Raw genomic sequence first — 25,587 nt, forward strand, 5'->3', positions numbered from 1 at the left:
TTGTGGTTTTAGACTTTTGCAAATAATTTTTGATATGAGGGGTCCTGTTCAAAACATCCTTCCCCATCCTGAGATCCTAAACATATTAACTTAAAGTTTTCCTATCAGCTTCAGAGAATTCTTTCATATTTACATCTGTAATCCATTTGGAGTTTAGTTTTGCTTATGATGGAAAGTAGAGATTCTTATTTTTCTCCTTCCTGACAGTATTAGGGCTGTGGAAGTTGTAGGAAGCTGATAATAATACAAATTGTGCCAGGTGGGCTGCAATTTATCACTGCCATATGGATAGACTGATTTCGTAAACGCATTTCAGCATTCCTTACTGCCTGTGTGCTAATGATTCTCTATTCTCCTTTGAACTAGTTGTAACATCATATTGGTCCACTCAATGAGTTAAAAATCTTTGACGTCTACTTATGTCTATTTATGGGAGAGTTATAATTTTATCTTTTTCTCGAAAAAATTGTCTTTCAACAAAAGCTAAAACTTTCTTTTAAACATCACTTTTCTTTTAAACATTGCTTTCAGATTTTGACATATGATGCTTTCATTGTCATCTAAACTCAATAATTTTATTTATTTCATTTTTTTTAACCCAACAATCATTTAGTAGTCTCTTTTATAGACTAAGAAAGCATAGTGTTAGCTATATTTTTCTAACTTTATTGCATGTGATCAAATAGGCTTCATTTATATATTTATACCATTTCATTTTACAGAATTTTTAGGTATATTATAATGGCATATGACATGTAATACAATAGAAAAATGTAAATGGAAACATTTACATGGGAAATGGGAATTTCCCATGTAAATGTTTTCATGGGAAAATATATTATGAAGCAGATCTCGGTGTGTATTTACCTTGAAGCAGCTGCATTCATCACTGTGGTCCAGGCATATCTGGGCATGTCTAGGAAAATGGTAAGTGGCTGAAAAGAAGTCTCATCATGGGGCAGGGAAGAAAACAGGGTGGAGGAGTATGTTGGCTGTGCTCCGAAGCCACTGAGAGGTTTGATGACTTGCTTGGAAGCCTTGCAAGACTTGGCATATAGTCACAATCACAGCTATGATTTATTACAGCAAAAGGATACAAAAGCAGAATCAGCAAAGGGAAAAGGCACATGGGGCAGAGTCTGGAGGAAACCAGACACAGCTTCCAGAACCCCCTCCCAGCGGAGCCACACAGGATACCCTTAATTCCTCCAGCAACGACTTGTGGTGGTTGTGAAATGCTGTCCAGGAGGGGTGCTGACCGGAGACTCAGGAGTCAAGGTTTCATTGTCTACCTCTGCCTGGCAGGTACCAAGATCCCAGACTCCGCAGAGGAAAGCAGTGTTCAGCACACACCACATTGTTTGCATGAACTGTTTAAGCACTGGGAGCCTCCCTTATCACTTAGGGGACGGTGGGAACACTCCTGAAATCCAAGGTCCCAGGTGCCAACCAACAGCCAGTCTTGTAAGCAGGCCTTTCTAAGGACAGCAGTCAGGCCTGCTGTGTTAACTCTTCTCACACAAGGAGCCTCTTGGGAGAGAAATTGACCTGATGGGAGGAGGGATTGGCTTGAGGGCCTGTCCCAGAACCAGACTAACTTTCTGAGGAGGGAGGGTGGGTTCCGAGTGCAGCGTGGTGACTATTGCCAACTCGGTCTTTAGCAGAGCCTGGGGAAGCTGGCTGAGTCCTAAGGAGAGACAGGGCTTTGCCTAGTGCAGCCTACTTAAATAAAAATCCTAGGAATTCAAGAGAAGAAATTTGAGCTGAACGTTGCCAGGTAAAGGAGGGCAGCTCTGTTGGTTACCAGAGACAAGATTATGAAAACAATCTTGTGAGTGAAAAATGTTGCTGCCATATCTGTAAACAAAGGATGTTGCAGCCACCAAGCCACTGCAGCCACCCGCCCTCCACCCCCGAAGGTGAGCCCTGAGAGAACTCAGGATGAGAAAAAGAACAGGATACTGGCCCTAGCTAGCTAAGGTGCACATCAAAGGAGTGATTTCAATGAGCCCAGACTCTTACATCTTCCCATTAACTTGAGATTTCTGTTTCTTTAACAGTACTACCAGGCCTTTGTTGCAAAACCCCTATGTATCCTGGTTCCATGCCTACCTCTTTGGAGCAGTCCCTCAGAGCCATCGGAGAGGCTGTCTTCCAGTCTTGAAGTCCTCAGAAAGACTGCCAAATAAAACATGCTTCTCAACTTTTAGTCTGTGCGTTTCTTTTTTCAGTTGACAATCTCTAAACAAAATAAGACCAGGGTTGTTTACAAGAAATGAGGCCAGAGCTATGTTACCAGCAAGAGTATGACCATCACAGGGAATCCAAATGAGGGTTTGGGGGAAAGACTTTTCATGGTGGGTTTTCTTTTTCATCCCTGAGTGGAAGAGTCCCCTGCCCCCTGCCTTGGTCTAAGGGGTGGCACTTACGGTGAGGGGCCATTCGCCAAGTCTGGCAGCATCGACCTTCAGTGACCTTCAGTGACACAGGGTCTACCCTTTCCTCCAAGGCTCCCTGGGCGGCGCAAGTGACACAATTGTTAAGACAGAAGAGATTTGGAATTTGATCATTTCAGTAGAGGGGTCTGGTATTTCCAAGGAAATGGGCAGTTGGGGCCATGCTGGGTAAAATGGTTCTGGCCACCAGTTACAATGTGTGGAAGGGCTTTTCCCCATACCGCCAAGCAGTTCTCCGGCACCAGCTGGGTGTCCTACACATCAACCCAATTCTGACACTGTCTACCTGGAGAGAGCATCATATTCCACAAGTTAAGGGCTCAGTCCTGCAAGAATGCTCACTCTCCACACCCCCACCCCACTTCAGATGCCATCGCTAGACCAGGTTGTCACCTGGGCTTCTGACCAACTGGCTGTAAACTGGAGTTTCCAATGGCCCCCTCCTTAGGTTCGATTAATTTGCTAGAGCGGCTTACAGAGCTCGAGAAACATTTGACTTACCAGATAACCGGTTTATTATGAAAGGATATAACTCAGGAACAGCCAGATGGAGGAGATGCACCGGGCAAGGTATGGGGGAAGGGCACCGAGTTTCCACGCTCTCTGAGCCCACCACTCTCCTCAAGTCTCAATGGCTTCATCAACCCAGAAGCTCTCTGAACCCTGTCCTTTGGGTTTTTATGAAGGCTTCATTACATAGGCATGATTGATGAAATCATTGGCCATTCAACCTCCAGCCCCTCTCCCCGTCCTGGAGGTGGGTGGGGAGATGGGACTGAAGGTGCCAACCTCGAGTCACGTGGATGGATCTCCTGGCAACCAACCCCCATCCTTTCCTAACCTAGGGGCTTTCCAAAAGCCGTCTCTTTAACATAACAAAAGACACTTTCATTGCTTTCTGCACTGAGGAAATTCCAAGGGTTTTAGGAGCTCTGTGCCAGTAAAGGGGACAAAGAATACATAGAATTCTTATCAATCATAATATCACATTGGGGCAGACGGTTAATAAGACAGAACATGAGAAGGGAGAGGAATGGAAAAGGGGATTATGGGAACAGCATATACACAGAGCACATCTCTCCAGTCATAGAACTTGACGCCTTGCCCCTAGAATGACAGGGAAGGGTTGGGATGAGGCCCAGTTCTTCACTAACTGGTGCAGTGCTGGGTCCATCACCTGAATGCCTGCATGAGAATTCCTTCAACGTTCTTTGAGACCCAGCTTGTGTTCTAAGTCTGAGGAGGGACAGGCTCAGGGGCAGAGGTGGCAGCATCATTGGTACCCTCCTTGGGCCCTACTTGCTGGGTGTCTACCTACAGATGAAGACATACTAGAGAGGAAAAAGGTATTGTCAATCCACCCTCACAACACAGGGTGGGAAGAAGGGCTTCAACTAATGCAGAAGTACAGGCGTACCTTGGAGAGACTGAGGGTTCAGTTCCAAACCATCACAATAAAGCCAGTATTGCAATGAAGTGAGTCATATGAATTTTTTGGCCTCCCAGTGCATGTAAAATTTATGTTTACACTATACTGTAGTCTATTAAGTGTGCAATAGCATTACATCTGAAAAATGTACATACCTTAATTAAAAAATACTTTATTGCTAAAAAGCGCTAAGCATCATCTGAGCCTTCAGCGAGTTATAATTTTGCTGGTGGAGGGTCTTGCTTCGATGTTGATGGCTGCTGAAAACTGGGGGGACTGTGGCAATTTCTTAAAATAAGATGACAAGGGCTTCCCTGGTGGCACAGTGGTTGAGAGTCCGCCTGCCGATGCAGGGGACACGGGTTCGTGCCCCGGTCCAGGAAGATCCCACATGCCGCAGAGCGGCTGGGCCCGTGAGCCATGGCCGCTGAGCCTGCGCGTCCGGAGCCTGTGCGTCCGGAGCCTGTGCTCTGGACAGGTGAGGCCACAACACTGAGAGGCCCGCGTACCGCAAAAAAAAAAAAAAAAAAGATGGCAAGAAGTTTGTCCCATCTATTGACTCTACCTTTTACAAACCTTTTCTCTGTATCATGCAATGCTGTTTCATAACATTTTACCCACAGTAGAACTTCTTTCACATTTGGAGTCAATTCTCTCAAATCCTGCTGCTTCTTTATCCACTTAAGTTTATGTAATATTCTAAATCCTTTGTTGTCATTTCAAAACTCTTCACAGCACCTTCACCAGGAGCAGATTCCATCTAAAGAAACCACTTTATTTATCCATAAGAAGTAACTCTTCATCTGTTAAAGTTTTATCGTGAGATTGCAGCAATTCAGTCACATCTTCAGGTTCCACTCCTAATTCAAGTTCTGTTCCTATTTCCACTGCATCTGCAGTTAACTCCTCTGCTGAAGGCTTAAGCCCCTCCAAGTCATCCATGAGGGTTGGAAGCAACTTCTTTTAAACTCCTGCTAATGTTGATATTTGACCTCTTCTGGTGAATTACGAATGTTCTTAACAGCATCTAGAATGGTGATTCCTGTCCAGAAGGTTTTCAATATACTTTATCCAGATCCATCAGAGAAATCACTGTCTATGACAGCTATAGCCTTACAAAATGTATTTCTTAAATAATAAGACTTGAAATTCAAAATTACTCCTTAATTCGTGGGCTGCAGAATAGATGTTGTGTTAGCAGGCGTGAAAACAACATGAACTCCTTGTACATCTCCATCAGAGCTCTTGGGTGACCAGGTGCATTTCAATAAGCAGTAATATTTTGAGAGGAATATTTTTTGTCTGAGCAGTAGGTCTCAACAGTGGGCTTAAAATATTCAGTAAACCATGTTGTAAACAGATGTGCTGTCATTTGGCTTTGTTGTTCTATTTATACAACACAGGCAGAGTAGATTTAGCATAATTCTTAAGGGCCCGAGGATTTTCAGAATGGTAAATGAGCATTGGCTTCAACTTAAAGCCACCAGCTGCATTAACCCCTAACAAGAGAGTCAGCCTGTCCTTTGAATCTTTGAAGCCAGGCATTGACTTCTCCTCTCCAGCTATAAAATTCGTAAATGACGTCTTCTCCCAATATAAGGCTGTTTCATCTGCACTGAACAACCTGTTGCTTACAGTAGCCACCTTTCATCAATTACCTTCACTAGATCTTCTGGATAACTTGCTGCAGCTTCTAGCACTTGCTGCTTCACCTTGTACTTTTACGTTATGAAGATGGCTTCTTTCCTTCTGCCTTATGAACCAGCCTCTGCTCACTTCAAACTTTTCTTAGGCAGCTTCCTTACCTCTCTCAGCCTTCACAGAACTGAAGAGAGTTAGGGCCTTGCTCTGGATTAGGCTTTGGCTTAAGGGAATGTTGTGGCTGCTTTGATCTAAGCAGACCGCTAGAATCTTCCTATCAGCAATAAGGCGATTTTGCTTTCTTATCATTCCGGTGTTCACTGGAGTAGTGCTTTGAATTACCTTCAAGAACTTTTCTTTTGCGTTCACAACTTGGCTGTCTGGCTCAAGACGCCTGGCTTTCAACCTGCCTCAGCTTTCGACATGCCTTCTTCACTAAGCTTAATTGTTTTTAGTTTTTGATTTAAAGTAAGAGATGTGAGACTCTTCCTTTCAAACTTGAACACTTAGAGGCCATTGTAAGTTATTAACTGGCCTAATTTCAATATCTCTGTGTCTCAGGGAACAGGGGGCCTGAAGAGAGAGAGGGAGCAGTCAGAACACACAACATTTATCTTATCGATTAAGTTTGCTTATATAGGCACAGTTCATGGCACCGCAAAACAATTACAGTAGTAACATCAAAGATCACTGATCACAGATCACCATAACAAATATAACAATAATGAAAAATAATCTTGAAATATTTCAAGAATCACCAAAATGTGACAGAGGGACACAAAGTGAGCAAATGCTGTTGAAAAAATGCTGCTGATAGACTTTCTTGATGCAGAGTTGCCACCAACCTCAAGTTGTTAAAGAAATAAAATAAAATCAAATAAAAAAGGCAATATCTGCAAAGCACAATAAAATGAAGTGCAATAAAACGTGGTGTGCCTGGAATTTATTCTCTAAAGGCTTGGGGTCCAGTAGGAACTGCTCTGGGTCCCCTTCTAGTAAAGGGTCACAGGCAGCCCTTGGAGGTGCTCGTGTAGTCAGGGCCCTGAGGCATGGGTGGAGATCACAGGGAAGCAGCAGAGACCGGAGCTCAGAGGAGAGGAGGTCCCCAGAAGGTGGAATCTCACTGGGAAAAGGAGCCCTGGAACCCTGAGTGATTCCCCAGAAATGCCTGGAACACAAGCTGTAGCTCCTTCCTTGGTAGGTGGGGCGAGAGCCAGTGATCTCACCCTGAGAACCCACCTACTGAGCCCCTGGAAAGTCTGGGTTGTATGAGCTAGAATGCAAAGATAATACCAGAAACAAAATTAACTTGTGGAGAGGCAAATGCAGTATCAGTGCTTCTCTCAAAGAAATACGGCCAAAGGGAATTTTTAAAAAATTCTCTTCTATTTTTATGTGCACAACTTAAGGAACATTAAATGGGATTCAGTTCATAACTATGAACAGGCCTCTCAGATTGCCTCCAAGGATCTTTATTTGCTTTTGCATTGATTTGTAAATATTTTTATTTATAGAACCCTCCAAAAAAAGGAGAGGTGGGCAGTGGTATACGTTACAAAAATGATCCTGAGGTAGAATTAAACACGCCTCTCCCCCCTGCATTGCCCACATCTTTTATTCATACAACAACAGGAGAAGAAACACCTCCTCTTTCCTTGGGGGCAGGAAATGTTGCCTGAAAGAACTTGAGTTCCAAGGAGGAGAAAGGGTGGGTGGTAGACTGCATTTTCCTAAGGTCCCCTAACAATATCTCTTTCTTCATATGCTCTTGTAGAACCCAGCCACTCCTCCAGCAAGATGGAGAGACTGAATCTTCTCCTTGAACCTGGACAGGCCTTTGGGGTGGCCCTGATCAATAGGGTGTGGCAGAAGAGAGCTGAGTCACTTCCAAAACTAAATCACAGAAATGTCAGGCATTTCGTCATCGTTCTCCTAGAGGCTCAGTCTTGGAACCTCGCTGCTGTGCTCTGAGGAAGCCTAGACCTCATAGACACATGCAGGTGTTCTGGCTGTCAGCCCAGCTGAGGTCCTGGTCAAAAGCCAGCCTCAACTGCCAAAAGTGTGAGTGAAGACACCTCCAGGTTCATCGAGCCTCCGGATGTCAAGTTATCCATGGCCTTTGGGTCTTCCAAGTTGAGGCTCCAGACATGAGAGAGAAAAGGCAAACTGTCCCCGATGTGTTGGTCTGTATTTCTGACTTACAGAAACTGTGAGCATAATAAAATGGCTGTTTTATCGCCCCAAGCATGGAATGGTTATGTTGTGTACGGTAACCAGAATGGACACTCTTATTTTTTTTTCCTTTGGTGGTGGAAGTCAGCAGACTCAACACAGTGTTCCATGACCCTGAGTGCCGAGGGGCGAGCTTGTGCCTCACCAAGGTCAGTGATTTCTTCCCCTGCAGGACCGTGGGTTTCTTTCCCAGCACAGATGATGCAGTATGATGGCCCTTCATGTTGGATTCAATTTCCCTCTGAAGACTCTCCATTTGTTTATAATTATCCCAACAACTGATGCTCTTAGAGGGAGATAGGGGCCTTGTGCACTTGGTCCTGCTTTCCCCTCCCTGAGTAGGCCTCCACTCTGCCCCTGGGTTTTGGTAACACCACCCTGTTCCCATCCAATCCCGAGAGGGCTCACCGGAGCCCTTGGACCCAGCACATCACCAACCCCAGTTCAGTGATGACAGAGTCAGTGTGTATATAACCCCCGTGTGGCTCTCAGGAATGGTGACCACTGCAGAGTAGTGGGCAGGCTGGGTGCCCGAGGGGACATGGTGGGAGATGTGAGCTCACAGCAGTGGGGACCTGGATCTGATAGGCTCAGGCTTTTCCCCCAGGCAACAGTCGCGGGGTGTGCGGGACGTGCCGACACAGCAGATGACAGGAGATCGCATGCAGACGGCGACCATGGGTTTGAAGAAGACTAGAAAAGCTCTTTTTGAGGGAGAATTGACAGGACTGAGTTACCAACTGAATGTTGAACATTGGAAGCAGTCATGGTGTTTTCTCAACTGGGTAATTGGAAAATGAATCCGTGAAACAAAAGTCAGAAGAAGCGGAATAAGGTGAAGTGGCAGGAAAAGGCAAGAGAAGACAATGAACTGAAGGATGGTCCAAGAGAAGAGTCAGGTGAGCTTGAGAAATGCATCTGAGGTCTGAGATGGAGATTTCAGGGGCATCAGCCTAGAGCCGGCAGCACGAGCCACGGGATGGGCCCAAGTGTCCCGGGAGAGGGAGAGTGTGAACGTGGAGGAGAGGATGTGACGAAGGGGTCACCTGGCTACCGGCCTGATGTGATGGCCGGAGGAGCCATAGGTCACTCAGCAGAAAGAGGACAAGAACTGGGAGAACGGGTTCTCAGGGGAGAGACTCCTCTGACACCCGATGTGCTCCTTACACTTAGTAGGTGCTCGGGAAATGTGTACGGATTGAAGAGATCCATAAGCATGGCTAACCGAGGCTCAAGGAAAACACCAGACCCAAGGGAAGGAGCAAAGTCAGGGAGCAGACGTGTAAAAGAGCATCTAGTTTGAGCTGAGGTTTGAGAGCAGCAGATGCCTTGGCCTGACATGCGTCAACTGGAGACGCGGCGGCACTTTCCCTCCAATGTGTCAGGCAAGCTGTGACAGGCTGCGAACCTTGGCTGCTGTACATGGCGCGTGGAGCCCCAGCTGTCAGGCAGAGGGCAGCCTTCCCGGGAGTGGGTGGGGAGCAGGGCACTGTCCCCGCGGCCTGGGCCTGGCGCAGCTCTCACACCTCCCATCAAGGTCACGGTTGGTAGCTTCCTCTTGACATTCACAGGCCACTCACACGCAGGGGGTTCCTGCTGCAAAGCTCGTCCTGATGGATGGGGGCGGGATGCAGAGACGCGAATAGCTGTGCTGGGTACGGTGGGACATCACGGCCAGTGATAGAGAAGGGCCAGTTCATGCTGCTCAAGAAAAACCCCAGCAACGAAAGCAGGAGAAAAAAAACGCAGGGGCTGGCGTGCTTGGGTACTGGGGACAGAGGATGACATCACACCCTGTGCGATGTCCTTTCTGCTGGGGACTGAGAGCCGGGAGGGAAGGCCACTCCTGTCCCTGCTGGAGCTGATGTGGGGACTTAGGCAGTGAGCCTTCTCAGAGTAAGAGACGAGCAGAGGCACAGGGAGAGGAGAGTGACACAGGGAGAATTTGGACAAAGCAGCCCGGGCTCCGGATTCTGGGATCACGCGTTATTAGTATAAACTTAATGTTGAATGCTCACCTGCAGCTCTGATCAAAACATGGTATAGTTTCCCCTTTCTTCAGTGTGGGTGATCCTTCCCTGGCCCTGGATGAAGATTTAAGCAGACCCAATGGTATTTTCTTGTATTCTTGGGTAACAGATGGCCCTTCAGCCATTTGAATCATATTCTCAGTCTCCGTTCAGTAATGTTGTCCCCTATCACAGTCCAAACCCTGGCATTACATCTTCTCCTCCCCCTCCCCTGCCCCGTCTCAGGCTGCTTAGGTTGGAAACCAGTAGCTGACAATATGGCTGTTCTCTCATCCTGCCCCTCTGCCCGCCCCCCCACACACCTCCACCGCTGGATCCGAGACCTAGCTCCATCCGGGAGGAGTCGGGGTTAGACAAGCGTGAGGGAAGACAGGCAAAGGGGAGTGTGCCTCCCTCCATCCTGCTGTGTGCCCTGGAGCCTGACCCCTGGGACCTGACCAATAGGCTCCCTCGGCCCTGGCCTCCAGTTGGGTTTGGCCAGTGGGAAGCTCTAGCCAGGGATGGGGGGAAGCAGGAGAGTAAGGTCAAGATGTTTATTCCCCTGCTCCCTCCCTGCGGGCTGCGTCCCTGCAACAAGGTCCCGGCTCCTGTCAGTGGCCTACGACTCTCTCTGGGTCCTGGTGACGACCTCCTCCCTTCTACCACTCAAGCCCCAAGCTAGGAACTGCCCAGACCTTGACAGAGGCAGATAAGACAGTCTTTACCCGGCTTGGTCAGGCTTCCTGCTCTGTCAGCCTGGAGGATGGTGGAAGCTGACTCTTCTCCCTCTGGAGGCCTTTTCATGGACTCCTAAGAGGTCTCCCGTTCGTCCATCTCCTACATCCCGCAGCCCTGGCCTCTGAGACTCCCTCCCTCCTCAGCCCCCAGCATGAAGCAGCACGCCCCCAGCCTCTGCCATGGAGCTTCTCACCCCTCCAGGAAGCCCAGAAAAGTCTTTCCCCTTTGCAGGCGGGGAGCCTTGCTGAGAATGAATAAGGAGGGAGGGAGAGGGAGAGAGAGAGAGCGAGAGAGAGCGAGAGAGAGAGAGAGCGAGAGCGAGAGCAAGAGCGAGAGAGAGAGAGAGAGAGAGAGAGAGAGAGAGAGAGCGAGACAGAGCGGCAGCCACGTGGGGTGCAAACAGCTGGGAGCCTCCAGCTGTAGTAAGTGCCTTCGGGATTCGCTCCAGCTCTCCGGCTGTGGTCACCTCACTCTCCCTGGCAGCTTCCGGCCAGTAACTAAATGTGGCAGGAGCAGCTGGGCGTGGCCATTTCTGTCCAACATGCCCGTCTTCCGTGGACCGTTTTGTGTGCCTCTCTGGGCTGGCCTAGACATTCTCACAGCTGCACTGCAGTCTGAGGCTCCTTTTAACCAATCCTCCTTCCTCGTTTTTCAGATGTCAAGACTGTATCTAAAATCTAGTCTAAAGCCTTTCCTACTCCTGCCCCCTCTCTTCATCCTTCCAAGCCCCTACCCCCAATAAACCTCTCACACTTCTCTCTCTTGGTGTCTGCCTCCTAGAGTAGCCAACTGTCACAAACTTCCTCAAGGACCTTCTAGCTTCTGACCGCTCCCTGGTCCCAGGCAACGACCGTGCGTCTTTGGTTTTAGTTATGGTAACACTCCACTTCCACATACCAATCCTGCTCTGGTTGCCATTGCTGCAGAACAAATTCTCCCTACGTTTAGTGGATTACCACAACCATTTTATTTTGCTCACAATGTTGTGTGTCAGAGTTTGGGAAGGCTCAGCAGGGTGGTTCTCACTTTGACGTTTCTCATGCAATTGCAGCCAGATGGTAGCCAGGACTGGACATCAAAGATGGTGCACTCCTATGTCTGGCAGGTAATGCCGTCAGCTGAGAGTGCTTCTGGGGCAATGGACAGGAACACCTCCTGCGGTATCTCCAGCATGGCAGCCCCAGGGGAGCTGGACTTTTTACATGGCAGCTGGATTCCCCCAGAGAGAGTGTCCCAAGAGAATCAGATGGTTGTAATATGGCCTTTTCTGATTTAGCCTTGACAGCACATAGTATCATTTTATCATTATGCTGTAGGTTGCAAGCAAGTCACTAAGGTTGGTCCATATTCAAGATAGGAGGGCAGAGACCCCACCTCTTGATGGGAGGAGTGTCAAATAATTTGCAGACATCCACAATGACCAATTTGACAATGGCAGAAACCAACAGGGAGCTCCTTATATGGCACTATACCCCAGGGGACCATCCATCACCTGCTGGAAAGTCGACTACACTGGAACACTTCCACCCATCATGGAAGGAGCGGTGCCTTGTTCTCACTGGAATATACGCTTGTTCTGAACATGAATCTGCCTTCCTTCCTACAGTGCTTCTGCCAAAGCCACCATCTGTGGGTTTACGCAGTGGGTGCACTATTCACTGCCACAGTACTTCATGGAGCACCGCCTCTGGCCAAGGAACTCATTTTCACAGCAAATGAAGTATGCCCGTGGAGTTACATCTAGGGAATTCGCTGGATTTACCATGTTCATCATCATCCTGGAGCAGCTGACATGGTAGAACAATGAAGTGGCCTTTTGAAGACGCAGCTACAGGGCCAGCTGGGTGATAATACCTCGCACGGGTGAGATCATGTTCCCAAAGATAAAGTATGGGTTCTGAATCCCTAGCCAGCATGTGGTGCTATTTCTCCCAGAGCCAAGAAGCGTGGATCTGGGATCAAGGGATCGAAATGGGAGAGGGTCCTCTCACTAACACCCATAATGATGAACTGGCCAGTTTCATTCCTGTTCCTGCAACTTTGGGCCCTGCTGCTTTAGAGGTATTGGTTCCAGAGGCGAGAGCATTTCCACTGGAGAACAAACAGAACTGCCTTCTGACTGCAAGCTCTTACCACTGCCTGACGGGGTCCGTGTTTGTACATTTCCCTGCCTTGTCACCACCGACCCCTTGATGAACAGAGCAGGTCCCAGGGCTCAGGAGCTGCTGAGTAAAGTATTTGCTGATCAGAGCCTGATTTAAATGCTAGTAAATCATGGTCAGAGTGAAGATAGTTTTCGTATATTGTATGTGGAATATTGAGTTCATAATGTTCTAGATAAAGAGGAGGTGCAAGTATTTAAAACGTGAAGAAGGAAGTAGGGGAGGGAGAGTAGGATGAGAAGGAAGGTGAAGAAAGAGGAGGAGGGAGAGGAGTAGCGGAGGAAACAGGGAAAGGAGGCTGGGGGGAGGGAGGGAGCGGAAATGCACAACGTACAGTGTCAGGCACTTCAGACGGTTCATCTGGAGACAAACCTACATACACGGCAAGTATTCTTCCTCCCCAGTCACAGATGGAGCCACTAAGGCGCGGGGAAGTTCATGCACTTGCTGAAGTTTCATCCAAAGCGACTGAAAGGGAATCTGACTTCAAGGTGTCTCATTTCCAACCTCATCTTCTTGCCATTATACCTCGCCATCAGAGAAAGCAGACATGTCATGAGAAGAAAACAGAAACACTGCTTAAAATCACCTGAAAGCATTCCAATTTGATCTGAAATTACGATTTTAACTTCTGAGCTTGACCCGTCTGCCGAAGCACAGGTTTAATAATCTGTGCTTTAATCCACGACTTCATCTATCTGCACAAGCAGGCAATTCTGGGATTTATAATCAGCGTGTTTCTATAATAGTTCCATGATTTACTGAACATTTTCCCTAGCCAACACTTTACTATAGACAAATGATGTTATAGCATTTTGAAGGTACACATTTTAATTGTAAACTGGTTTGAGAATATTAATGTACAAAGTAGGACCTAAAACATCGGAGGAGTAATGTTGAAAATAACTGTGTTTACCCCAGAAATAACATACACGCACTCTCTGCACTGAGTGCACAGTCGGTGCAGCCTGAAGTTTTCAAATCAACGGAGGCACTTCGGGATTATCTTCAAAGTCTGGATCTTCCTCGCTTGGTATGATTTTGGGTTCAGCTTGAACTCTTCTGGGCGTGTGTTTTTTCACTTGAACTATGTTAGCCACATCAGGGAAGGCATGCTTGCTGGGATCTACTTCTAGTCTCTCCATTTGCTGGCTTCTACAACAAAAAGGGCAAAGGAAATTGAGATATCAGTTTTAAGTAAATTTCAAGTAGATTCAACTCATTCATTCATTTGTTCAGCAAATATCGGCAAGTACTATCCCTGGAGCATGGAGGCAAAGATAGGACCCATCCCTGGTTTCAAGTAGCTTAGAGCTTAGTAGAAGCAAGAGTCGACCCTTGGAGAAATAAAGTGCTAAAGAGCGCCGCAGGGCCGTGCTGACGTGCAGGCAGGTGGAGGAGAGGGCAGCGGGGAGACTCTGCTTACCTAAGATTTTTTTGATAATTGAAATGATACAGCAGGCCATGCCCCAGAGCCAAGATCAATAATAGAATCACACCAGGCAGTTCTCACTCCTGAATGGAGCTAATCAAGCTCCTGGACCCTGCTGCTTCAGACCACTCAGCCTGCTCTACAAGTTCAGGTGCACACCAAGCTTAGCCCACAGTTTCCCCTCCCACAAGGAACCACTCCTCCGCCAGCACTCCGTCCTTCCAGTGATAGCTGGAGTGAAACAGACCCAGGAAGCAGCTCTGCTGGCCACTGAGTCCCCTTATCACCGTCATAGAGAAAACTCTAGATGATACAGTCACAGGGCTGCTTTTCTGGCAATTTCCATTCCATAGGCCTGGAGTTGGACCCAGTAATCTGTATTTATATAAAGTTCCCCCAGGGATATCAATGATTTAGAAATTATTTTGGAATCACCGCACCATTAATTCATTCAGTTATTCAACAGATATACCTTAAACGCCGACTGTATTCTAGTTGCTGTGCTAGACACCAGAAATAGCATGGTCTGTGCAAACAGACAAGCTTCCTGCTAACATCTAGGAGTGCAGTGTTGTGCTCAATAGAAAAGTTATCATATCGTCATGTAATTGTCTCATTACCGACCTGTTCTCCCTATAAGACTGACATCTTTGAAGCAAAGGTATTGTCTTTTTCATCTTGTATCTTTGGCGTATAGCTTTACCGAATAAATAGTTGTTGAATAAATGAAAAAAAAAGTTATTATTGTGGATTAACGAAATTAAATAAGAAATTATCTCTGCCCTAAGGAATATCACAGTCAGTCTAATCCAGGAGCTCCAAACCCATGTCCTCAGACCAAACTCGTGCAGCAGACACAAGGTGGTGGGGGAAGGAGGTCCGATTTTCTTTGGAAAGTGTAAACTCTGCTGTTCTTACAGCCCTCCCGCTCATTCCTGTAACCTGCACAGCCCTTGAAAGATCTGACTTTTTGATTCCTTAGTATCTTGACTAATACTTCTGGACCTGCTGAAGAAAAATACAAAGTATACAAAGACTATAAAAGGGCATTTTCTGAAGTCCCAGATTGTACACTATAAACAGTGTTAAGAAGTTACAGTTTTCAAAGACTTGCATTACAGTCACTATTAACTATAGCGTACTTTTTAATTCATCTGTTCTTATTAAAAGACTATGGTATCTATGGCTTAATTAAGTAAATATCTAAATTCATCTATTATAATTATGTTGTCCTTGACTTTGAGGAAAGCAGCCCATCTCAATTGTAGGCATATCTCTTGGGCCATAATTTCTGGATCTCAGTAATAAACTATGAGCTTAGCTAGTATGTATATAGTTATCTGCAGAGCCCCTGCTTCAGATGTTGTGAGGAATAGTTTGCATGCAGGGCTTTAATGACTCATGAATCTCTGGGCCTGAGGCACCTGAGGACCACACTGGTCCCCAAAATAAAGAGGAGAGGGGCTTTTCTCCCTGGCTGCTTCCTGTCCCTATGTCACAGGCCTAAAGTGACAGATGCCCATTGCTGGTTTTACCCACTACCTGGCTGTCAGACCAGAACCTCTGGCACCTACTAAGAATAGCTGGAAGACGGAATGAATAAATTTATTACCACGGAAGAAAGAAAGAAAATGTCTAAAATCAGTAGGCAGTAGGCGTAAAATACATCAACAATTGACTCCTTCTATTAAAGAACATAAAGAAATGATAATCTGTTGGGCTAGCTTATTTGGACCGAAGACTCCCACTACCCACGAAAAACTTTACTGAGATCGTGAAAGATGTGGTGAGATAATTAGGATCCACAACGTCAGAATTCAGTGAAAGGAGGAACCCAGAAAGGGGAATGGAGTCCTGAGACCACCTTTGCCCTGAGGGCATTCGGTGAGCCCCTAAAGTCAGGCTTTGGTCTTGCTGGATGTACAGAGTCTGGGGACAGAGGGCCAGGCCCTGAGTGTACCAGGTGGGCAGTCTAACAGGATGCCCTCTCCCCAGTAAGGGTGCAGTCCCAAGGGGCTTTCGCCTCCCGTGCGAGTGAATGAGAGGTGAACCCGCTCTGCCCACCTCCCCAGGGGGCTGTGAGGGGAGGTGCCCCAGTGGGACAGAAGAGGGATGAGTTGTCACCACAGGCTGGCAGTTCCATGGGTTTACAGCAGCTAAAAAACAAACAAACCAACCCTCAATCTTGAACTTAGACTGAAGTGGTTTTAAACTAGCAGTGTCTTTAGGATCTGCCCCAAAGCACACATCAATGCTCCCTGGCAGCGCACCTCCTGGACCTCTGAGAAGCCCCCAGCAAGGCAGCAGATCACAGGAAAGAGTAAACAAGCACTCAAGTAAACGGGCACTCTGCATAAGAATCAGCAGAAGCAACAAGAACAGAAATAGAGACGCAACAACTTCAGATAGTGACTAGGAAAGCATGAGTTATAAAAGCACTACACTTACGTTTAAAAAAAATATTCCAGACTTGAGAGTAAAATGCTGAAAACTTTCGGTCTGGAATTGGCAATAAGACAAAGATGCCTGCTATCACCCTCTTTTCAACATCGTACTGGATTTTTTCCCTATGCAGTCATGTGCGAAAAAGAAAAGATACAGGTTTGGGAAGAAAGAAAGCCATCATTCTTTGCCATATATCATCAGGGAAACGGGAGTTAAAACAACAATGACATACCACCACACACCTATTTAGAATGGTCCAGATCCGAACACCGACAGCACCAAACGCTGGCCCGGATGTGGAGCAACAGGAACGCTCACACATGACTGGTGGGGAAGCAGAACGGTGCAGCCCCTTCAGAGGACAGCTCGGCAGCTTCTCACATAACTAAACATATTCTTACCACACGACCCAGCAGTTGTGCTTCTCGGCATTTACCCAAAGGAGCTGAAACTTTATGGCCACATAAAAACCTGCGCAGGATGTGTATAGCAGCGTTATTCATAATTGCCAAACAAGTGGAGCAGCTAAGATGCCCTTCAGTGGGTGAATGGATAAATTAAACTGTGGTCCATCCAGACAATGGCATATTACTCAGCATTAAAAAGAAATGAGCTAGCAAGCCATGAAAAGACATGGAGGAACCTTAAATGCATATTACTAAGGAAGAGAAGCCAATCTGAAAAGGCTACGTACTGTATAATTCCAATTACATAACACTTTGGAAAAGACAAGATTATGGTGACAGTAAAAAGACTAATAGTTGCCAGGGGCTGTGAGTGGGGAGAGCGGGATGCATAGGTGGAGCACAGAGGATTTGCAGGGCAGTGAAACTACTCTGTATGACACTATAGGAGTGGATACATGTCATTATACATTCGTCCAAACCCATAGAACGCACAACACCAAGACTGAGCCCTAACGCAGATTACGGATCTGGGTGCTAACGACGCATGGATGCAGGCTCACCAGCTGTAACAAATGTTGCACTCTGATGGGGGATGTGGACAATGAGGGAGGCTGCGCCTGAGCTGGGGCAGGGAGTATATGGGAAATCTCTGTGCCTTCCACTTGATTTTGCTGTGAACCTAATAAGACTGCTCTAAAGAAGAAAGTCTAATTTTTCAAAACGACACCATGAGGAGAGTAAGAAGGCAAGCCCAGGAATGGGCTACGTTTTATGGTCCTGCTTCCACCACTCACTTAACAACTTTGCGATCTTGGACAAATTGCTCTATTTCTTTGAACCTCAGTACATTAGGATACGAGGATTTATACTGCAGTTATTTTGAAGAGTAAAGATAGCGTATAGCATCATATAGCACAGGGTAGGCACTCAGTACTCAGTAAGTCCACTTTTGAGGAAGTTGTGTGTTTTCCGTCATCGTACAGTGTCACAGGACCACAAGAGTTCACTGGGTCAGTGACCTTCCCCCCAAACATGACCCCATCTGGTCCCAGTGAACATAACTCTCCTTCCCTTCATCTTCTCCCTCTACTCACTCTGTCTCCACAGCATGAGGAAAGGACCACTCAGGCTATGAGAGGGTTGAGGGGCCTATTCCGACCTCCCTGCCCCCAGTTACCGCTGCCTCTGTAGTCCTTTCCCCCAAGCCAACAACCTGCCTGACCTCGTGCCCATGTGCAGCATTTACAGGTGGCTGTTTGGCTAATGGGTTGCCCAGCCAGAAGCTGAGATAATGTGTGTAAGGAAGTTTGTCAGTGATTAAGGAGCACCACAAACAACCTTCCCATCGATGGATTATGAACGGTTGTGAGGTGATCCTTTCTCAGTAATGAAAAAGAAAAAGAAAGGCTTTGTGAAAATACTGCAGGAGGTCCTCTTATGACGAATTGTGCTAGGATATCTCTAATCATCAAGTGTAATCACAGTAATGACAGTTTTCCTGGAGTCTTGAAAACCAGCTCCAAACTTTGGCAATGACTTGGTTTCCAATCCCTGTGATTCGTCATAAATTAGATTCGAACTCTTTACATGTGTTTGATGCCGCTGGGGGTTAATTATGACCGTGAAGATTCATAGTAGTCCTAACACCCTTGATTCTCTGTAAATTACACATGTATCTGAAATGGAAATCACTGAGCTGGGAAACATGAGAGTGGCTTTCCAAGGTTAAAAACAGCAACCCGCTTTTCAGAAGGAATTCAACTCCATACCTGTTGTTTAAACAAACCCCGTGTTTGAAAATCTCTACAAAATTTGACAGTTGTCTTTGAATATATACGAATGCCTGACTGCTTGTATTATGCAAGATATAAATATAGTTCCTGTTCAGGTATTTTTATAGTGGCAATTCTAGCATATACATTTGTATCTCAAAGATAGTTTGCCTTGGTCCAAAATAGAGTCTGCCGTCTGGACGGTACGAGTCTGGAAATCACGGCAAGCAGAAGGAGGGTTGAAAGAGCTGGGATGCTCATTCTAAGGAAGAACTGAGAAATAATGAGAGCTTTGTCTGAACTCCTCTAAGGATTGTCACTGCTTGTGGGAAGTGGGCTTTGTTCTGGGGTGTCTCTGGGGGCAGAGCTAGAACCTTCAGTTAGGAATCAAAGAGAAGCTTTCAGACACTGGGGGAATATTGAGAATGCCACGAATATTCTCTTGAGAGGGTGAGGATCCTGTTGAGAAGGAAGCTTAAGCCAAGGCTGGAAGGTGACCTATGACTGACAAGAGGGCATACACGGGGCCTCTCGGTCCTTGCAGCCCTGAGGGTTTTGGAATCTATGACGTGACACAGGTCATAAAAGGGAGGCGGTGAGCAGCGTTAGGAGCAGGGCTCAGCAGAGTTGTCCCAACAGGTCACAGCTACATGACCTCCTGACATTCCAAACTCCTCCCTCCCTCATTTTCCTCGTCTGTAAACTGAGGGTAAAAATTGTGAGGATTAAATGCGTTACTATGAGTAAAGCACACGGAATGGTGCCCGATACAAAGCAAGTGCCCGGTCGATGTAGCTGTCGGTGTGGCTATTGCCACTTTTATTATTGTCACCGGAAGCTGGAACCTAAATATACACAGATCTGTTTCTGAGCCCTGCAAATCAAGAGTCTAAGTTTGGGGAATAAACATTAATGTTCATGGTATGAATCCTTTTTGAACTTTCAGTCACTGTACCTATGTGGAAGGTGCATTCTAGGCACCAAATGACAATGAAGAGAACTCTAAGCGAAGTTAAGACGGGCTGAGGGGAGGGCACCTTTTGTTCGTCTTCTCCCTGCTGCTGTCCGGCGTGCTTTTCACTGGCTTTGATGTTCCTTGACAACCTGTGATTATCTCGCCCACCTAAAACAAAAACACAGGACATAGTTAGTGATACATTCTCTCTGATACATCTTCAAAAATATACACTATATATTTTTAAATGCTAAAACATTTTAATTTCCACTACATATTCCATGAAAGAGTCTGACTTTAAGCCCCTACATGGGGCATGAGAAAGCTCCAATAGTCGCCCTGTATCCATGGGGATGCGTGCTAAGACCCCCAGTGCATGCCTGAAACCACAGATAGTACCAAACCCTGTATATAGTATGTTTTTTCCTTTACACACATACCTGTGATGAAGTTTAATTTATAAATTAGGCACAGTAAAATACTAAAAACAATAACTAGTGATAAAGCAGAACAATTATTGCAATATACTGTAATACATGTTACAAAATTGTTCAGATTTAATACCTTTTCCATCTTAACTAAGCACCTATCACTCACTGTGGCCATAAGTTTTGCAATTTGAGGTACGGTGGCAAAACCAGCATGAATTTCTTTTTCCTTCCTCACAATTTCATGGGTAGAAGATTCGTTCATACTGCAGATCTTAATAACCTCAGCATATGCTTTTCTTTCTTTCCTTATTAAGTCAGGAACTTTCACCTTTTCAATTAAAGGAAGCACTTTAAGGCTTCTCTTTCCTCGGTTTCAGTTACCCATGGTCAACAGTCTGAAAATATTAAATGGAAATTCCAGAAATAAACAATTCATATGTTTAAAACTGTGGGCCGTTCTGAGCAGCATGATGAAATCTTGCACCATCCTGCTCCGCCCTGCCCAGAATGTGATGTGAATCATCCCTTTGTCCAGTGTATCCCACCAGTTCCTTAGTCACTTAGTAGCTGCCTTGGTTATCAGATCAACTGTGCTCGGGTTCAGGTAACCCTTAGTTTACATAATGGCCTCAAAGCGCAAGAGTAGTGATGCCATTGGTCAGAACCCCAGAAAGCCTAGCCCATTGTTTATCACATGTATGCTTCAATACATGGACGGTGACTGAGCAAATGAAGCAAGGCATCCTTGTCTGGGGGGACTATAGCATCAAATCTGGGGAGGTGAGTGTTCTTATTGCCCTTGATGGCAATCCGTCTCCTATGCAGTGGTACAAGCAACCGTTGTTTTAGATACTGCGGTTGTATATTTTTCCATCATATTTTATAAAAATTCAATCTGTGTGTGTATGTGTGATTTAGTTCAGTCCCTTCCCACAGACCTTATGGGAGGGCCTACGTGCAATGCAGCAAGGAAAGGTCTGCTTAAACACCACCCTTTCAATCATGTATTGAACACCCGACTAGGGAAAATACCTTTAAGCATGACCAATGGTTTGTGTGATGGCCAGACTTTTGCTGAGACTCCAGAAGAGAAAAAAACAACAACAAATGCCTCATGTACCAAACACAGGAAGTTTCAAGGCTGGAAGAGTTTGTTCAGAAACATCTTTTAAAAGGTATATTCTGCATAACAAAAACATGTAGAAGGAAACCATGGAAGAGCGAGCAATGGAAGCCACCAATGCAGTGTTCACTGGATAATTAGAGGAGGTGACTCATGGAAAGGATCGCTCAGTGAAGCATGTTTTTATCATCAAACGAGGTTTGCTTTGGAGGCAGCTAATTCCGAAATGATGTATTTGCTATGTTTTAAAGTCTATTTCATGCCAATTTTACTGCTTTCCATTCATTTCTTGCTGGCCCATGATGTTACATTTTTGGATGTTCATGTGCCAGGGTAGGAAGGTTTATGCTATTTTAAAGTGAAAACTTAAACGTTGTTTTTTTTTTTCTTTTCTCTGATTGAACTAGTGTGATGGGTACAACTATTTCCCCCATGTTCCTGGCCTATCCATAAAGAAATGGAAATGCTTTTCAGTTTCTATCGATGCCAGTTCTGGTTTATTAAGCCACATTAATGTCAAATATGAGGGCAAGGAAAGACAGAGTTGAGGAGACTAAACAGAGATGCCTTGCAGTTGAGGGAGCAGAGGGCGGTAGTAGGCGTTGGGGTAATGAAAGCTGGCACCTTCCTCCTGGGGTGTCTCGGGGGTGAGTGGGGTCAGCAGGACCTCCCTCCGAGAGGCATGGCGGCAGGCTGTCGGGGAGCAGTGCTGTCCAGGAGAATTTTCTGCAATGATGGAAACGTTTCGGGCTGTCCAACACAGGGCCCCAGAGCACTCGCAATGCTGTTAGTGTAACCGAGACACTAAAGTTTTCATTTTATTTCATTTTTAAGTAATTTTAATTTCTACTGACCAAGCCAGAGAGATGGGAACATGACCAGAGTGAGCCCCAAACCTATGCGTGGGCTGCCCAACTCTTCTTTGGGAGTGAAGGTCATCCATCCATACCAGTTACCCCTAATTTATCCGAGGTCCTTGACCACATGGCCTTTTCAGTTCTGGAACTCTCTGCTCCTTCCTTGACATGCCTGGGACCTGGAACTGAGCGTGAGAATCCGGAGCCTATGTTTCAATCTCTCTGATCAATGTGGGGTGTAGGCTGCTCCCTTAGCCCAACTCGGGACGACTTATCTAAAGGACCACGTGAGCCACAGAGCTTGGGCAGGCAGTGGCTGGGGCCTCTGTCAGGCCAGCAACGCAGCTCAGCTTCTCCCCTTTCCCAGTCCTGCTTCCTCCCCTCCCACAGGTGTGGATCCCCAGGCTGCTCCCCAGCAAATGTTCTGCAAGCGCACCTCCATCTCAGGGTCTGCTTCTTGGGGAGCAGTGGCATCTGAGAGCTTTTTTATTTTTTAATATTTTAATTACATTAAATGAGACCAATGTTACTTAAAATTCATGAAAATGTCAACTTCAAGAAAAAAGGCTTTTGAGCCGAAAGCACAAGTTTTGTATTGCTTCGTGCTATAAATGCGCTAATCAGAATGGGAGCACACGCATAATTAGAGTCTTACAACACCCCATCTCTAACACTGCTATTTGTCCCATAATAAGCTTAGACAAAGATTCTCTGTGTTTATGGAAATGCAAATAGAATCACAAATTTGGAACTTTTCTTCACCAGGAATTTGCTATGTACCAGAATCTCAATGTGTTGCTTATTTTTAAAAGATATTTTCAGCTCATTTAGTTTCAAATGTTCTTTTAAGTTTAAAAGTTAGGGGGAATTAAGAAATCAGCAGTAAAAAAAGTATTAACACCAGCATTCATATTGACACCAAAATTCATCTTAACAACAATATTTATATGAATAGCAGGAAGAACTCTTCTGATAAGAGATCTAATTTTCCCAAGTAGGGACCAAAGTTCAGAATTCCAAGGTACTGAAATAGTAACATGTGGTTTCCCTCTATACCTGCAGCCTAGTGCTACTCTTCCTCTAGAAAACGATGCTCATTAACATCAAACTTCCTATTCACTTGTACAAAGTGTGTTTAGGGGTGACTAATAGGAAAGGTGTAAGGGCCAAAATATGTTTAGTAAATTAGACAAAGTGGAGCAAATAGTTTCCTGAATCCATAGAGGGAAATGTAAGCAACTGCTTGGAAGTTCAATTGTGGGATAGGCACAAAGGTACAAATTAACATTTTAATAATATTAGGTTATTTTAACGCATAGATTCATGCAATTGAAAGTTGGGAGTGAACATGGAGGTAGGAATTGAGTCCCCTTTAGTTCAGAAGGCAAATGACCCTTCAAAAGGCTTTCGTGAGAGCTGGTTTTCCAGCCTTGGTTCAAATAGCACCGTGGGATGGAGTTCCTTTACCTCCCTGGGGTAGCAGCCTACACTGAGACCATCTACATTTACCTTAACGTGTACGTGGCTGCTTTACCAACCATAAAAGTTACTAATGCCAAGAAATCCAGACTACCTACGTGAGCTGTGTAAGAATACAGTAAACAGACGTGAGGGAGAGAGACCTACCTCCTAATCCTTATTTTTAGGTTGAACCATAGAAATTACCAACATCTGACTATTTTTTATAGGTTTAAAATTTTTTTTTTTTTTTTTTTTTTGCGGTACGCAGGCCTCTCACTGCTGTGGCCTCTCCCGTTGCGGAGCACAGGCTCCGGACGCGCAGGCTCAGAGGCCATGGCTCACAGGCGCAGCCGCTCTGCTGCACGTGGGATCTTCCCGGACCGGGGCATGAACCCGTGTCCCCTGCATCGGCAGGTGGACTCTCAACCACTGCGCCACCAGGGAAGCCCTAAAAAATTTTATTTTATAATTAATTTATTTTTATTATTTTTTATTTTTGGCTGCGTTGGGTCTTTGTTGCTGTGTGTGGGCTTTCTCTAGTTGTGGCAAGCGGGGGCTACTCTTCATCGCGGTGTGTGGGCTTCTCATTGTGGTGGCTTCTATTGTTTCGGAGCACGGGCTCTAGGTGCACGGGCTCAGTAGTTGTGGCACACGGGCTCAGTAGCTGTGGCTCGCGGCCTCTAGAGCACAGGCTCAGTAGCTGTGGCGCACGGGCTTAGTTGCTCGGCGGCATGTGGGATCTTCCCAGACCAGGGCTCGAACCTGTGTCCCCTGCATTGGCAGGAGAATTCTTAACCACTGGACCAGCAGGGAAGCCCCCTGACTATTTTTGACCTAGAAAACCGTGATTTTCCAGGGTTTAGCTTAATAGTTATTTACATGAAGTTAAATAAGAATATGTAAACAATCCCTCCATTTCAGATGAAGACTTGCTAGTGGGAAGTTAAAAGAGTGAATGGACAAAGAAAATGGAATACAATGGAAGATATTTGTTACAAAAGAAAATGTAAACAATTGACCTTTTAACTTTTTCTTGTGAATTTCCCCTTGCTTCTTAAATAATAGTATTCAGGACAATGTGAGGTAAATTTCTCTTTCTCTTGGATTTTCGTTTTGTATCACAGTTTCAACAATTACCTTCATTAAATCTTCTCAAAGAAATATTTACTGAGTATCTATTATGCACCAAGCATAGGACTGAGCAATAGATATGGAATGATAGATTTAAAAATTATCCCTGGTCATCTCATGAGGAATAAAGACACAAAAGCAATTAAAATACACTAAGAGGGCTTCCCTGGGGGCGCAGTGGTTGAGAGTCCTCCTGCTGATGCAGGGGACACGAGTTTGTGCCTTGGTCCGGGAAGATCCCACATGCCATGGAGCGGCTGGGCCCGTGAGCCATGGCCGCTGAGCCTGCCCGTCCGGAGCCTGTGCTCCGCAACGGGAGAGGCCACAGCAGTGAGAGACTCGCATACCGCAAAAAAAAAAAACCAACAAAAAAACCAAAACACTAAGAAAGTGCAATTGATAGAAATATGCACAGACTCTACAGAAGCCCAAGGGAGGGAGTCAGACTGGGCAGCGTGGGGAGCAGTGATCAAAGAAGACTTACTAAGGATATGATATTTGATGTGAATTTTAAAGAATAATTGGGAATTTGCCAGAAGATGGAGATTATGAGATGAAGATTATATAAGGAATTAAGAACATTCCAGAGAGAGAAAAAAGCATAAACAAAGACTGGAAGGTAAATGACCACATAAACGAGCACCGGATATTAGGCGGATAATAGCTAGAAATAAGGCTGAAGAACTAGGCAGAGGTCAGATCTTGGGAGACTTTAAGGTGTTTGGACTTTGCACAAGAGGTGATGGAGACTTTTGCAGTATTTTTTTTCAGTGACATAGGTATTCATCTCAGCTGAAAGAGCAACATTCTAAACGCACTTCCTATTTTCATTAGCCGAAGTGCATGATGTTAACAAAAATACTAAGTCCAGTGGAGTGACGGCTTTTGAAAATGTCTCTTTCCTCA

At 45.7% G+C, this 25,587-nt stretch overlaps 1 protein-coding gene across 1 annotated transcript in view; it reads right to left on the reverse strand.

The window, feature by feature from the left end:
- Positions 1-25,587, reverse strand: part of DNAAF11 (dynein axonemal assembly factor 11) — a 122,154-nt gene that overhangs the window by 37,142 nt on the left and 59,425 nt on the right. Inside the window, exons 11-15 of the mRNA XM_027132489.1 lie at positions 19,761-19,846; positions 13,002-13,822; positions 9,777-9,842; positions 2,113-2,241; positions 868-1,070 (exon numbers count right to left, since the gene is read on the reverse strand). Of these exons, the coding sequence (XP_026988290.1) occupies positions 13,645-13,822; positions 19,761-19,846 (264 nt within the window). The 3' untranslated portion in view covers positions 868-1,070; positions 2,113-2,241; positions 9,777-9,842; positions 13,002-13,644. The remainder of the gene's footprint in view (positions 1-867; positions 1,071-2,112; positions 2,242-9,776; positions 9,843-13,001; positions 13,823-19,760; positions 19,847-25,587) is intronic.

The sequence above is a fragment of the Aethalodelphis obliquidens genome, unplaced genomic scaffold, assembly GCF_003676395.1.
Source record: "Aethalodelphis obliquidens isolate GAN/ISIS:26980383/991018 unplaced genomic scaffold, ASM367639v1 scaffold41, whole genome shotgun sequence".
Taxonomy (NCBI): Eukaryota; Metazoa; Chordata; class Mammalia; order Artiodactyla; family Delphinidae; genus Aethalodelphis; species Aethalodelphis obliquidens.